This window comes from Hypanus sabinus, chromosome 2 (genome assembly GCF_030144855.1).
Source record: "Hypanus sabinus isolate sHypSab1 chromosome 2, sHypSab1.hap1, whole genome shotgun sequence".
Taxonomy (NCBI): Eukaryota; Metazoa; Chordata; class Chondrichthyes; order Myliobatiformes; family Dasyatidae; genus Hypanus; species Hypanus sabinus.
The window spans coordinates 75,246,428-75,261,559 of record NC_082707.1 but is presented as its reverse complement, the minus strand read 5'-3'; the positions used below and the strand labels follow the sequence as shown (position 1 = coordinate 75,261,559).

The 15,132-nt window shown below is 40.2% G+C and overlaps 1 protein-coding gene across 2 annotated transcripts in view; it reads right to left on the bottom strand.

The window, feature by feature from the left end:
* Positions 1-516: 516 nt before the first annotated feature.
* The window catches only part of ngef (neuronal guanine nucleotide exchange factor), a 72,721-nt gene continuing 58,105 nt past the window's right edge, over positions 517-15,132 (bottom strand). For both annotated transcript variants that reach the window (XM_059948502.1, XM_059948510.1), the window contains 3 exons: positions 14,445-14,524; positions 10,198-10,302; positions 517-4,028 (listed from right to left, as the gene is read on the bottom strand). In XM_059948502.1, the coding sequence (XP_059804485.1) occupies positions 3,829-4,028; positions 10,198-10,302; positions 14,445-14,524 (385 nt within the window). In that variant the 3' untranslated portion in view covers positions 517-3,828. The remainder of the gene's footprint in view (positions 4,029-10,197; positions 10,303-14,444; positions 14,525-15,132) is intronic.

The window sequence follows — 15,132 nt, the reverse complement described above, 5'->3', positions numbered from 1 at the left end:
TTTTAATCCTGATGAAAAAAAAAGAAAGAAAAATCATGCTTCTCAAATAAAAGTAGTTTTGACAAACATGCCCACGGTTGGCTGGGTTTTAATCTATAGTTACAATGGCAGCATTCAGACTAATGCTTCACAAATCCTCTGTTGTTCAGTAACCATCTCCTAGCTGCAGGGGATGTTAACAACTGACTATATTCCCATTCTGTATAAGCTAGTAAAACCAGTGATTGATGCAAAATTTTAAATGGACCTCCAATGTGTAGGTGGTCTCTCTATAAATATTCACATGCTTAATATTCCTAATGCAAATGGTGGCTTTAGAAAATTAATGAGGTGTAGATGGAGGTGTTCTGGCACAGCATAGTCATAAAAATACTGCCTTGTGGCAGTGTGACTTAACTCAGATTAAACTTATGGTGCTACTTATCAGCTATGAGTTGAAGCGATTTTAAATCCTACAGGGATTGTAGATCAAATAAACATGCATAATTGCATTTTTGACAGACATAACCACAAAAACTTCACTGGAACGATTTATTATATCACTGCTATTTTAATCGTCCTCTTCGTAGGATTACAGAAATTCCGCATCTGTGTAAAATGAAGGACCACTTGATCGACAATACTCCTCACAAGTTGCCGAAACTGTTTTACAATGCAAGACATTAATTTCTGTTTGTTCTTTACTCGTGTTTGTTGAGATGTTTGAAAATGCTTAACAGTTCACTTAATGACTAATTCAGAACCACAATATTTATATCTGTAATTTTACACCATTTTACTCTGAACCTGGTGGTGTGCTGCACCGCTGTTGGAGTTCAGCCAATGATAGCACTATGTAGAACGTAGATAGGTCAACTTTCTCCACATTTCTGGGTCATTATTTATGCTCAGAGGAAAATCTGCCCCAAATAATTATAACACTACAATACATCTGATAACAAATGAGAGTAGAGTACATCTCCAACCTACATTAATGCTAATAAAATTCTGACACAATTAATGCTGAAAAGATTTTAAATCTCCCTTCATGTTGTTGTAAAATTTATGTAATTTCTTCTGTTCTTAGTGATCAGCTCCACTGACACCAAGGAAGACATGCATTTATTTTAAAGCACATCTTTCACAGAACATCCCAGATTATTTAATAGCCAGAAATACTTTTGAAGTACAGTCACCAATTTAAGGTAGGAAAATGGCATTCAATTTACACTTTGCAATCTCCCACAAAAAAAAACAATGCGATTCCTTCATTCTTTTACTGATGCTGATTGAGGAACAAATATGAGCCAGGACAACAGGGTATAACTTGTCTGCTCTTTTTCAAAGTAGTGGTGTTGGATGACTCACATTCACTTTAAAGTGAATAAAATATTTAAGCTTAACATTTTATCTGACAAAATGGGGCATCTGTCCAACCCTTACTCAAATCTCTACTAGAGTCAGAGATTCAGGCAAAATAGGCCTTAATGATTTTTGGGATTATTGGATCAAGTTTTCAGTATGGGACTGGCTGGGGCAGAGCAGATGCAAGCTATATTTCAGAGACTAAAGGACAGGCAGTCTTTGTGATGAAGAGGATTCACGGTTGGTTAAATGAGGTCCCAAGGAAGGAACAGTCTGATTCACCCTGAGATGATACCTATAGAGCAGGTGTTGCCAACTTTTCTTATGCCATGAACCAATACCATTAAGTAAGGGGTCCATGGACTCCAGGATGGAAACCTTTCCGATAGAGCATATAAAATTGGCAGAAACAGCAGAAATTGGATTGGAGCTAATACCAGTTCTTTTCCCTTTCCTTTAGACTCTAACTTCAGAGCAATTAAATCAGTGATAACATAGTTTATGGAAAAAAACCCTTATAGCTCATCAGCCTAGAAATTCAGTTTTGCAATAATGTCTTCTTCAACAATAGTGTTCAACAATTTGCAAATCAATATATTTCAATGTGAAAGTGTTTCTGAGTGGTTTCATCTCAATCCAGCACTTGTAGACACAAGTCCTCTTGGTATCCTAAGTTTGGTTTCCATTGTTCACTGAACAATGTTTCTGGGATATTGTGGGAGATTCTGACCAGCAACCTACAAAACACACCTGAACTGGCTACACTAGACTCTGACTCCTCTCATTTCAGTCTTACTCACCCTTTTTCATTATGAACTCTAAATGGTCTGCCTATAACCCTTTACACCCCTGATGTATTGTCAGCTCACCCAAGCACTCTCTCCTGAAAAACGGATGACGCTTCCAGCTCTCCAGTCTCCTAACTACCAGCCTCCTTTACACTAATAAAGTGACGTTCCGATTTCCTGAGCACCTTCTCATTTTGACCTTCCAATCTCAGGTCCAACTGAATAGACCTGATCTAATCCAATCTAACTGAAAATGGATTACCTTCAGTACCGCAATGAAGATCTTAATCTCCAACCCCAACTCCATCCCAACATCTTCTTTCCGCTCAACATTTAACACAACATAGTGCTTGCTTCATTTGCCCCAAACTGGGCACCCATCTTCCACCCAGTGCTTGGCTACAATCCTTTTACAACACCTTCTCACACCATTCCTGACCACAACATAGACATCAAACCCTCCTTCTATTGGTAACCCCCACGCCCCTCTTCCTAGCTTTGGCCTAATCAGCTTTGTGACCGTCTGATTGCACCAGATTGGCATCTGACTCAAATCCTATGAGGTACATTTTGATTTTTTTTTTATGTGCAATTCCCTGTCAGTTGGCCCAGATACTTTGCAGACAATGGCACCCAACCACAGTTTTGGTGACAAGCTGCTGCATTATCCATGTAACATGTTTTTTTGGGTACACTGGAGTTCTGAGGGCTTGGCAAGTTAGCAACAATCAGTTTTTGTTGCCAGTTTCCCTCTGTTTTTTAACCTTTAAAACCAACTACCAGAGTTGTTTTTTGGGCTATACTAAACAGTAGTCATTTTCTCTTTTCTCTGACATGTATTGCATATGGATATAGCCACAGAGTCTATTAAGAAATTGAATAAATTTTCTTGGATATTTTGGATACATAATATACAGTAGCACCTTCCTGCCCAAACTTATATGTAAGCTTTATGCTTCGTACTCTCACTTAATTTATTTACTTCAAGTAATGGTTTCATCTTGATCCTTGTAATCAAGATTAATTTATGAGCCTTGGTTTGAAGTTAGGAGGTAACATAGCAAGTAATAATGCCACGAGTTAAAAACCAGAATTAAACTGAATTCCACATATGGAAACTTATTTTTGTTAAGTCCTACACAATATTTAATTGTATGGGCATTTATAAGAACCCCAATGGCATCAGATTGAAAGCTCTACTTTATCTTCACTGTTGTGTAAAGAGATTTGCAGCTTTCAACCATATTGCAGAGTTTAATTCTTAATGGATTTCCTTCAAGGTTCTAGCTGGGGCACTCCATCTTAAAATTTATCCTCTGAATATTTGTCACACAGGTTTTATCCAAGTGCAGCAAGATTTACTCCGATTCATGTATATATATTTTTTCTCTGTCTTAATAGCTGCCGTTACATTTCAATTGGAATTAACCATTATTTGGTTAAATAAAAAGTTCAAATAATTTCCCGTCATTGTGCTTAGTGGATACATTCTGTTGATGAAACACATTAACTTCAATCGTGCTTTCACTGTGCAGAAGAAATAATTTTAAAAGATGCAGCATTCTGTAAATTAAATAAAAACTGTTCACAATCTGCAGTTTTCTGGCAAAAAAATTCACTGCTAGCACTGCCATGCAGAATGGTGGGAGTTTCACAATCTGCCAAAAATACAAGCTGAACAAAATACAAAATTTGATCACTGCTGTTGGATCACATTTTTGTTGGTAAATTTTCTCCCTTCTTTGCTTTTATTGCCATGGCATTCTTCTGCTTTGTAGATTCGGTAGCATTCTTTTCTGTTCTGAGCTCGGAGCTGTGGATTCTTGATCTCTTCAACCATTAGGCTTGGGAACCAACCTTTCTCTCCATCGTGCAAGCGATCTCCCAATATCCAGCCTAATGGACAAGACATGTAGAGACAAGGTAATTTACATCACTGAGGGGCCAATCAAGTTATGCATTGTTATTTCCCCAATCCTTTTTAAATAAAATCTTGTAGTTAGTCTTTTTGAGGTGGGAGATGTTAGCGGATAGCATCACATTTATCACTTTAGTATCTCCTACCATCATCACAATATTAATAGCATTTATAACTCTGATAGGGGACCAACTAATCTCTTTTTGAACAAAATGCATTTCCAGGTTAGAGTGGAAGAAGACAATAATAGCACCAAACTAATTATAAATCAACAATCTTCTCTTAAGATAGTGCAGAGAGAAATCTAACACACATCAGTTTTTATTTTATTCTTATGTTAGTACAATACTCGAGGGGCCGAATGGTCTACTTCTGCACCTATTGTCTATTGTCTATTAATTCACCATTCAGTCCTTAACAGCCATGATGTAAATATTCATTGAAGGTAATTGTCATGTAAAGAATTATTTCAAAACTTATGAACTATGAGGAAAATTTTGACTCCCATATGTAATAATATATCAAAAATTGAACTTGTGATATTTCATGATCACATCTTGCAATACAATAGCAGACATTAAGTGGAGAATTTCAAAGTACTCATGGAGTTGTGCTCAATAGTCACAGAAGGTAGACCTATAATCATTTCCGTCACTGACTTGCAGTTTGAAATTTCAGAAGCACCTAGCCATCTTGTTAGGAAAACCCTATTAATAGTAGGCAGTTGTTGATCTCAGGGGTCCTGGGTTTTTGCCTCTGGTGGATTGTGTCCTCTCCAGGGTGCAAGTCAGGGCAGGAAGATTTGAGGAACTCGCTGTGGCCCATGTAGCGGGATCCCCTCTCTACGTCACTGATGTAGAACAAGAGAAGGGCAAGCCCCGATACAACTTGGCGCCAGTGTTGTCACAGAGGTTGCCAGAGTGAAGTTGTATACAACATCAAACTGCCTTAGGAACCCCGACTCCTGATTTCTTCCTCAAGGTTTACTCCCGAAGCCTTTCCTATGAGAGGATATGGCTGCAAGGCAGTGGAGGTTTAAAATCAGAGTTTTCCTTCTCCTAAGCGGGTTGCTGTCCAAGGCTGACTGGCCCCACCTGCCCAAACGACCCCATTACATAACAGAGACATGACATATTTCACTTGAGAGTATGAGAAGACTGCTTTTTCTGTGTGGCCTACATATCCTATGAGCCACTCCATTGTCAGTGAAGATACAGATCAACACACACAAAATGCTGGAGGAACTCAGCAAGTTAGACAGCATCGATGGAAATATATAAGCTGTCGACATTTTGCGACAGGACTGGAAAGGACAGGGGGTGGGGCTCAGGAGACGATGGCGCCTAACGTCGACTCCTTTGCTTGCATCTTCGGTAACAGCTCGATTTCTATCTTTAATATCTCTATTTTTCCCTTTTGGGTTCTTTTGAAGACCCTGACCTGGAGTTACACGCTGACTTTGGTTCTGTGCGGGAATGGAACCCACTCCCAGGGTCTCACGACTGGCCATTATTCAATATACCAGGGATGCGGCCTAGAAGACTAGTGCACCTTGGAGTTTCAGGATTTTGTGGCTCTGGAGGCAGGCGGCCTCGGGGTCAGTGCCTCTGCAGGAATCTGATGTGTCATGGGAGATGGAAGATCAAAAGCAGCGAGCTGGCTCTGTGCCCAGAGACCTCAGTTCTTTGCACACAGAGTTTGGAAAAAGCAACGCAATGGACTTTTAATATCATACGTCAGCAAGTTATTTGTTATGTCTCCCCTCTCACTGTGAAATGGAGACACCTTTTTACCCTTATTAGGGAGAGAGAGAGAGCCAGTGGTATGTTGAATTACCGGGTGAACGAGTAATCTTTGGGGTACTGAACATCTGCGTCTTCATTGACGCTTTGCTGCACGCGTGAATGTTTGGTGGGGGCGCCGATGCTTTTTTTATTCTTTGGGGAGCTCCTCTGTTTTCATGGATGGTTGCGAGAAAAGGCATTTCAGGATGTATATTGTATACATATCTCTGACATTAATTGTACCTTTGAAACCTTTGAATAAATAAGAAGCTGGGGGGGTGGGAGAAGAGGACCAGCTAGAAGGTGATGGGTGAAGCTGTGGGTGGGGAGGGGGGGTGAAGTAAGATGCTGGGAGGTGATAAGTGGAAAAGGCAAAGAGCTGGTGAAGAAGGGATCTGCTAGGAGAGAGAGTGGATCATGGGAGAAAGTGAAGAAGGAGGGGCCAGAGCGGGGTAATGAAGAAAGGGGAAAAATTATTGTTAAGTTGGAGAAATCAATAATCATTCCATCAGGTTGGAGGCTACCTAGACAAAATGTGAGGTGTTTCTCCTCCAACCTGAGAGTGAGCTCACTGATCCACAAGAGGAGTCCATGGACGACAAGTCAGAACGGGAACGGGCACAGGAATTGAAATGCTTGCTGACTGGGAAATACTGCAATTTGTGGATGGAGCTGAGGAGCTTGGCAAAGCAACTCTGCCCCCAATCCATGTTGGGTCTCACCAATGTAGAGGAAGCTGCACCAAGAGCACCAGATACAGTAGATGACCCCAACAGATTTGCATGTGATGTGTCTGGAACCCTGAATGGAGGCGAATGGGCAGGTGCAGCACTTCTGCCACTTGCAGGCGTAAATGCCAGGAAGGAGGTGAGTGGGGAGGGACAAATGGACAAGTGTTTCATGGAGGAAATGATCCCTGTGGAAAGAGAGCTTGGGGGGAGGTAAAGACGTGCTTGGTGGTGGGGCCCCATTGAACATGGCGGGAGTTGAGAATAATGTGTTGGATAGGGAGGTTTATACATTGGTAGGTGAGGATAAGAGGACTTCTGGGGAATGGAGGAGGTGTAGGTGAGGGCAGCATCAATGGTGGAGGAAGGGAAATCCCACTCTTTGAAGAAGGGCGGCATCTCTGATGTCCTGGAAAGGAAAACTTCATCCTGGGAACAGATGCAGCAGAGACGAAGGAACTGAAAAAAAGGAATGGAATTGCTACAGGAGACAGGATGGGAAGAGGTATAGTCAAGATAGCTGTGGAAATCGGTGGGTTTGTGCACTGCACCTCGTTGGATGGCATTGCACATCTTCAGTGACCTCCAAGGTTCTACTATTCTCCAAAAGATTAGAACAAAAGTTTGTGGACCACATTCTACAGTCCCCGATTTTGACCCACATTTTAATTTTCAAGAACATTGCATCACATGGTATACCAAAACACCTCATGATACAATATTTTATAAAATCTCATCTTGCTTTTCTAATTTCTGCTCCATGATGGTATTTTTTATCCTCAGCCTCACATTAACCGGATTTTTTTCCCAGTTTCCAAATTCCATTTTCCACCCCAGTCACTTGGTTTAAAATGACTTTCTTCCATCCTATTCTAATCTCCTACCCCATTGATCTCCTCCCTTTACACGTCCTTCCTGTTGCGAATTCAAGCAGCACCATTCTTTCTGGTTGACAATTCCTTAACTTCATCGCTAACCAAACTTCTCCCTTCCTACCCCAAATAAATAAGCATTTTTCACGAAACAGTGACATGCAACCAGTCTCATAAAGTACTAACTGACAACATGAAACAATTGCTTAAATGCTTTTTTGAAGTTCCATTATTAATTGCAAAGAGAATTTTGAATCTAACAGTGATGCCAGACTTACCCTGAACTGATTAATACACATCTAACTTTTCTCATTATTTTAATCTTCAATTTTTAATCCTTCAGAACATTCTGACCTAGATTTTTAGTTGCTATGACATTTTTCCCTTTGAGAAATATGCAGAAATTGCATAATCCAGGATATTTTAGGCTTTGAAAGAGACTAGGTCCAGGTAGTCCAACAATGAGTGGGCACCTGAAGCAGACACACAGCTCTTAATTTACATAAATATGTTCGAGCACCAAAAGCATGTCCAGTCGGAAGGTTCCTGCCTTCCATTCTGCAGCATTAGGAAACAACTTCAGTGGCAGATAAATAAGCCCAAATGCAGCTCAATATCTTTCAGTGAAGAATGGAAGAATGTTAACAAGCAATACCACCCAGCAGAATGCATTTCTCAGAGAGAAGACAAAAGCGCACATGCCCTTGCTTGGCAACAGCATTGAATCAGGCCTTGTGAACCACTGACTCTATATCATCCAACACTCATATATTCTAATCCTACATTATCTCCATTTAATTCTCCCTATTTTTGCATCAACTCCCTGTTGATTCTGCCACTCAACCTGCAAATTAAAAGGGGCAATTTACAACAGTTAATTAACCAATGAACCTGGTCATCTTTGGGATATGGGAAGAAACTGGGGCACACAGATTACAGACTCCACACAGACTATACCAGAGGCCTGGGCCTCTATAACAATCCCGGGCTGCTGAATCTATGAAGCAGTAGTTCTCCTGTCCCGGGTGACGTGTGTGGAATCTTGGGAGCCTCTGGCCCACGACTGCACAAAGTGCAGAAGGAGCAGTTCAAGGACAGAGGAACTGTGAAAACAATAGGAGTGACCATCTGCAAACGATCCATCTACCCTTCCAGTGGAAGAATCTTCAGTTCTCATATTGGCCCCATCAGCAACCTCAGTATCCACAAAGCCAGAGTGGAAGTATGATCTCAAGGGATGGTCTAGGAAGAAGAAAATCTGCGGAGGCTATTCTTCATCAGGGAAATAATGACAGTAGCTATGACAAAGACCCCGTGAACAATAAGGAGAGGAGACATATACTTTCTGTTACACTAAATTAAGCATAACCCTGAATTTTCTTTAATCCCTTCTAAGATGTCATGGGAAAATATCAGTCACTTCAGTCACTCTGCAGGGAAGCAACATTAGGAAATGCTACCTGGTCTGTTACAGGTGACAGCTTTCCACAATAGGATGTATGAATGTAAGAATAGGAGCAGGAACTGGCCAAGCAGTTTCTCATCATTGCTTCTCCATTCAATAACATAATGCCTGATCATTTACCTCAGTACCACTTTACTGCATCCATTGATTCAGTTAATATCAAAAAATCTACCAATCTCTTTCATACTCACTCTGATCTCCAACGACAGGAAATTCAAAAAATTCCCAGTTCTTTCGGGGAAGAAATCCTCCTTGTTCTGAGATGGAGATGCCTGGTTCCAGACACCCCAGGCAGGGGAAACATTATCCCTGCATCTACTACTGCCAAGTCCCATAGAATGGTGAATGTTTCAGTGAGATCATGCCATAGTCTACATCAGCTTACTTTGCAGTTTGGAAAATAAATATGAACCTTTTAGCGATACCTGGAGGAAGGCAGTCTATCTGCATTATTGGTGCTAGGAGGCCGTGCTGCCACTGTGTTCACAACCTCCTGCCGAATTTACATGCACAATGATGATATTGGCCAAAAAGTGCAGCTTCCTATCAGGTTTTGAGAGAACCGAACTTTTAGAAGGTTCTGAATGTAGACTGTGGATTGTGAGGAGATGTACAGACAAGCCACTGGGAGATGTTTGTTTAGCCAAAGGGCGAGCCTTCTAAATTTTTTTTACAAAATATGGAATCCTGTTTTATCATTGTTTACAAGAACAGTTACAACTTGAGCAGAGTTGGCAACAATCTCACACTAGGTGTCCACTGTTAATGTAGAAGGGAACAGGTGACATTACACCTACAGGAGATTAAATTCATTGACAATACTGCTGGTAACCCACAAAGCTCGTCCAGTGGAGTTGGCCATTAAAATCTGATTCTCCAGTCCTCAAATAATCATGCTTTTGACTTTGTATGTGTTTTCCATTCTCACATCAAACTGCCTTCATTTAGTGATTTGACAGCTACCCCTGATTGTTAAGGAAGCTCTCTCCTTCATGTCTGCAGGAGTGCAATAATATAAAAATACCATTCAGTAGAACACCAACAACACACACAAAATGCTGGTGGAACACAGCAGGCCAGGCAGCGCTGTCGACGTTTCGGGCCGAGACCCTTTGTCAGGACACCGATATAACTTCCTTTCACTGAATCTGTGCGCTTTGAGGCCATTTACCACTCTGGCCATCTGTTTGGTCTATTTTTAAAAAAATCACAGATCCACTATAAAAAGAGAACTAAAAATGTTGATTAGTAAAACTGAGAATTTGCAACTGTGCATTCCAGCAGAAGATTCTACTTACCGTCAGATGTCCATTCGACAACACTAAGGATGTCAGCAGCTTCCAGTGAGAGTTCATCGGGTTCCTGTGCTGTGTACCTCTGGATGCACTGCACCTGAGGACAATCTAGACGAGAGCACCAAACATGAGCTTTCTATTTTTTTAAATTCATTTCTCAAGACTTGCTTTTCACTGGCAAGGCTAGCACTAATTACCCATTCATTATTGTTTCCGTGAAGGTACTGGTGGGTTACCTTCCTGGCTCCAGCAGTCCTTAGGGTAAAGGTATGCTTACAGTCATACAGGCCCAACTACCCATGCTGACCAAGATTCCCACCTAAGCTTGTTCCATTTGCCCCTATTTGACCCATTTCCTTCTAAATCTTTCCTGCCCACGTACTTGTCCAAATGTCTTTTAAATGTTGGTAGTATATGTGCTTCAACCACTTCCTCCAGCAGCTCATTCCGTATACTGTTGCAGTGCCACAGCCCCATGGGTGTAAATGTTGCCCCTCAGGCTCCGAGGAAATCTCTTTCCTCTCACCTGAGATTGAATGTTCTCTAAATTCAGAGTCAAGTGTCATGGAGCTGTACAGCACAGTAACAGATCCATCAGCTCATCTAATCCATGCCAACTGTTAATCTGTGTGATCCCAGAATGGAACGTAGTATATACCCTTCCTATACAGGTGTCCCCCACTTTATGAATGTTCACTTTACATCACTTCGCTTTTACAAAAGACCTACATGTTTCATATGAACACTCTACCTTTGTAAAGTGGGCGGGGGGTGGGGGCAACACCTGTATGTACTTAGCCAAACTCCTCTTAAATGTTGCAATCGAACCCGCATTCACCACTTTCGCCGGCAGTTTATTCCACAGTCATAATACCCTCTGAGTGAAGAAGTTCCCTCTCAGGTTCTACTTCAATATTTCACCTTTCACTCTTAACCCAATTTCCCTCGGGATCAATAAAGTATGACTGTCTGTCTGTCTGTCTGCCTTAACCTATAGGTTTAGTTTCACACAACCTCAATGCCTGCTTGCATATACCCTATCTATTCCCCTCAATTGTGTACAACTCTGTTAAATCTCCCTTCCTTTTCTTACACTCCAGGGAATGAAGTCCTAACCCATTTAACCTTTCCCAACTCAGGTTCTCAGGTCCTGGCATCATCCTTAAAATTTGCTCTGTACTCTTTCAAGCTTATTAGTACCTTTCCTGTAGATAGGTGACGGGAACTACAGATAATATTCCACATTTGGCTTCACCAATCTCCGATACAACTTCAACATAACATCCCAACTCCTGTACTCAGTAATCTGATTTATGAGACGAATATGCTATAAACTCTCTTTATAACTCTATCTACTTGTGACACCATCTTCAAGGAATTACTGATTTGTATTGCTAGATCCCTTACTGTTTTACCATTCACTATGTAAGTCCTACCTCGGTTTGTCCTCCCGAAGGAGAACACCTCACGGCTTGTCTGCATTAAATTCCATCTGCCATTAATATTTATGCTTGTTTTTACAGCTAGTCCCAATCTCACTGCAAGCTTTGATAGCCTTTGCCACTATCCACTACACCTTGACCTTTAACAATCTGCATTTTACCACATTATCATCTATATAGGTGATGAACTAAGAAGCCAGCAACGATCCCTCGTGCACACCATTAGTCACCTGCCTTCGGTCAGAGAGGTAACTATCTGCTACCACACTTCAACCTCTCCTGCTAAGCCAATATTGAATGAAATTGGGCATTTCCTCCTCCTGAATGCCAAGTGGGGTGGGGTGGGCACAGATAGGGTGAATGCACAGTAACTTTTCCCCAAAGAATGGGAAATTCAGAACTACATTTGCAGTGGGAGGGGAGAAATTCAATAAGAAACAGGGGGCAGCCTTTTCACTAGACTGTGGAATGAGCTGCCAGAGGAAGTGGTTGAGTCAGGTATATAAAAAACATTTAAAAGCCAACAGGACAGGGTGCAAGAATGGGAACATTTTCCAGCGGTAAGCAGGCAAATGGGACCATCTTAAATGAGTATCTTGGACTAGATGGGCTGAAGGGTCTATTTCTATGCTCTATAACTCCATTGCACATATTGGTCCAAACTTTACTTGTCATCTGTCAGTTCTTGCCAAAACGTTATCTCAGTCTTAAGGTCCTACTGGATGTAGATTGGAACTCTTACATTTGCTAAAGAACTCAAATAAAATAACATCATACCATCGGATCATAATCAATTTAATCACAGAAAGATAAAAGAAATCCAAAGAAATTTTTGAACACCCAAGGTTTATGATAATCTTTGTTTCCACGTTCTTTGAATGTGGTTGGAGAGGAGAGTTAAATATTAAACTGTGTGACTGTTCATCACTTAGTGTCAGATAAGGAAATTTTTTAAGATTGTATCAAAAATCCAGTTTATACTTAAGAGAAGTTTCGCCAGAGTAAACACAAAGTGCACTGCAGATGCTGTGGTCAAAGCAACACGTACAACACGCTGGAGAAACTCAGCAGGTCGGACAGCATCCGTGGAAATGGGCAGTCAACGTTTCGGGCCCTCCAGCATTCCTCCAGCATGTTGTACGTGTAGTTTCACCAGAGTGTTGCCTGGAATGGAATATTTGAATTTTGAGCAGTAGCACTGTAGCATATTGATGAGCTAACACTATTACAACGCTTATGGTAAGACTGGAGTTCAATTCCCATTCACTGTCTGTAAGGAAGTTGTATGCTCTCCCCATGACTGCATGGGTTTCCTCCAGGTGCTCTGGTTCCCTACCGTGCTCTGAAGTCATACAGGTTACGGTTAGTAAGTTGCTGGTATGTAATTTTGGTGTCACAGGTGTAGATCGATTCTTGCAGACTCCCCAGCACAATCCTCACTGAATTGTTTTGGCACAAGTAACACATTTTACTGTTTATTTCCACTGATTGTGGCAAATAAGATCACCTTTAATTTCTGAAATCTCTTTTCCTTTGGAAAGTAAACTTAGTGAGAAGCTAACTGATGTATGGAGGGGTATAGGTGGAAAGAAAACTTTCTTTGTAGCAATGGTGCATTAAACGAGGGGGCATAGGTTTCATTCGTTCAGAAGGAATTAGAATAAGTTCACTCAGAGTGTTATTGAAATCCAGTACACACTGTGGGAGGAAGTCCTGGAAGTACGTACTCTCGTGTCATTTATGAATTTTCTTGATGAACACTTGAATTTCCAAGACATTGAAGGCTCTGGGTCAAGGAGGGCTAGTATAAATATGTGCTTGATGATTGTCCTGAATATGATGGGGTGAAGGGCTTGTTTCTAACAAGCATTGGCTTCCAGTTAAATAACACCTCTGGCTTGCTCATCCCATTCTGTTTAATCTCATCTAATTTTACAACTCACCTCCCAGACTATTTACTGTCATTTCTACTTATTCCTTCATGATTCTACATTCTCAAATTCCTTCACCAAATCTCTCTACTTAAGAATCAGAATCAGGTTTAATATCATTGACATATGTTGTGAAATTTGTTGTTTTGTGGCAGCTGTACTTTGCAATACAATAATAAAACATAAATAAATTATAATAAAATACATATTTGTGAATACTAATTAAATTGAATTGACTTTATTACTTACATCCTTCACATACATGAGGAGTAATAATCTTTATGTTATGTCTCGGTCTAAACATGCAATGTGCAAAGTAATTTATAACGATTTATAATAAATAGAACAGTCAATGTAACATAGAATACACTCAAATCAGCGTGAGTTAATCAGTCTGATGGCCTGGTGGAAGAAGCTGTCCCAGAGCCTGTTGGTCTTGGCTTTTATGCTGCGATACCTGTCTATAGTCTATATTCTACTTCACTACCTTTCTATATTTTTAAAGATTTTTATAAATGCCTGGCTCTTTAAGCAAGACCTGTGGTTCTCTGTAGCTTGGTGCGCTTTCGTGAAATGCCTTTCACATTTGTTATTGTTTGTATAACTATTATAATTGTTACTTCTTTCAATTCTTATGGTAAACATTAAGCTAAATTAATGGGATCCATTTTGGACACTTATTTCTACATCAGAGTGCAGTTTAAGTTTGGGTCAAAGTCTTTCTGCTTTTTGCTGGAAAAGAATTCAGGAGCAGAATGTTCTTTTATTCTAATATGAGTTTAAGAAAATTATGAAGGATAAAATTTTACCCTGATCAAATATGGACTTTAGGGTTGGTTAGATGCTTCAGTGAAGTAAATAATTTGTAAATCCTTACCCCAATGCAAAGAGCTGGGAGAAACATATTTAGTTCTTCGGTTTGGCATGAGTGCATGCACCCAGCGTTTCTTATCACTCCTGCAAAATAAAAATGCAGACACATAAAATCAGTAATTAAACAAAGGTGGCACCAATACCTTTTAATATCATATTATATTTGCAAGAGATGTGTACTTATCAGTTTCTTTTTCTATTGTAATTGTTTGTTCAATCATAAAATTTTGGCTGAAACCAAACTGCTATATTGAAACAAAAGAAAACATAATGAACCTGTGACTTTGATCATTCTGAGTTGGATGACATTTCTGAAGATTCATAGAATCAACAAAAGGACAACACAAAGATCACCCATCGAGTCTTTCAATCTAGTCGCTTGCGCTCATTACTTCTTTCACATTCCAACAATAATCTGTCCTCATTTATTTATCTAATAGACCTTTGAAGATAATAAATAAATCTGATTTTATCACCTCATTGAGCATTAAATTCCAAATCTTAACCATATTATTTCATGGTACCAGCTCTGCGTCCTGTGTTTACAACCCTTCAGCAGGAGGGTATATTGTAGATTTGCTCTATTCAGTTAAACAATTTTAAATTCTAAATTAATTGAGCATAACTCATTGGTTTTAAGTATTAACCACGATTCTGAATACCTTATTAACTGTTAATTTATCCTATCAATT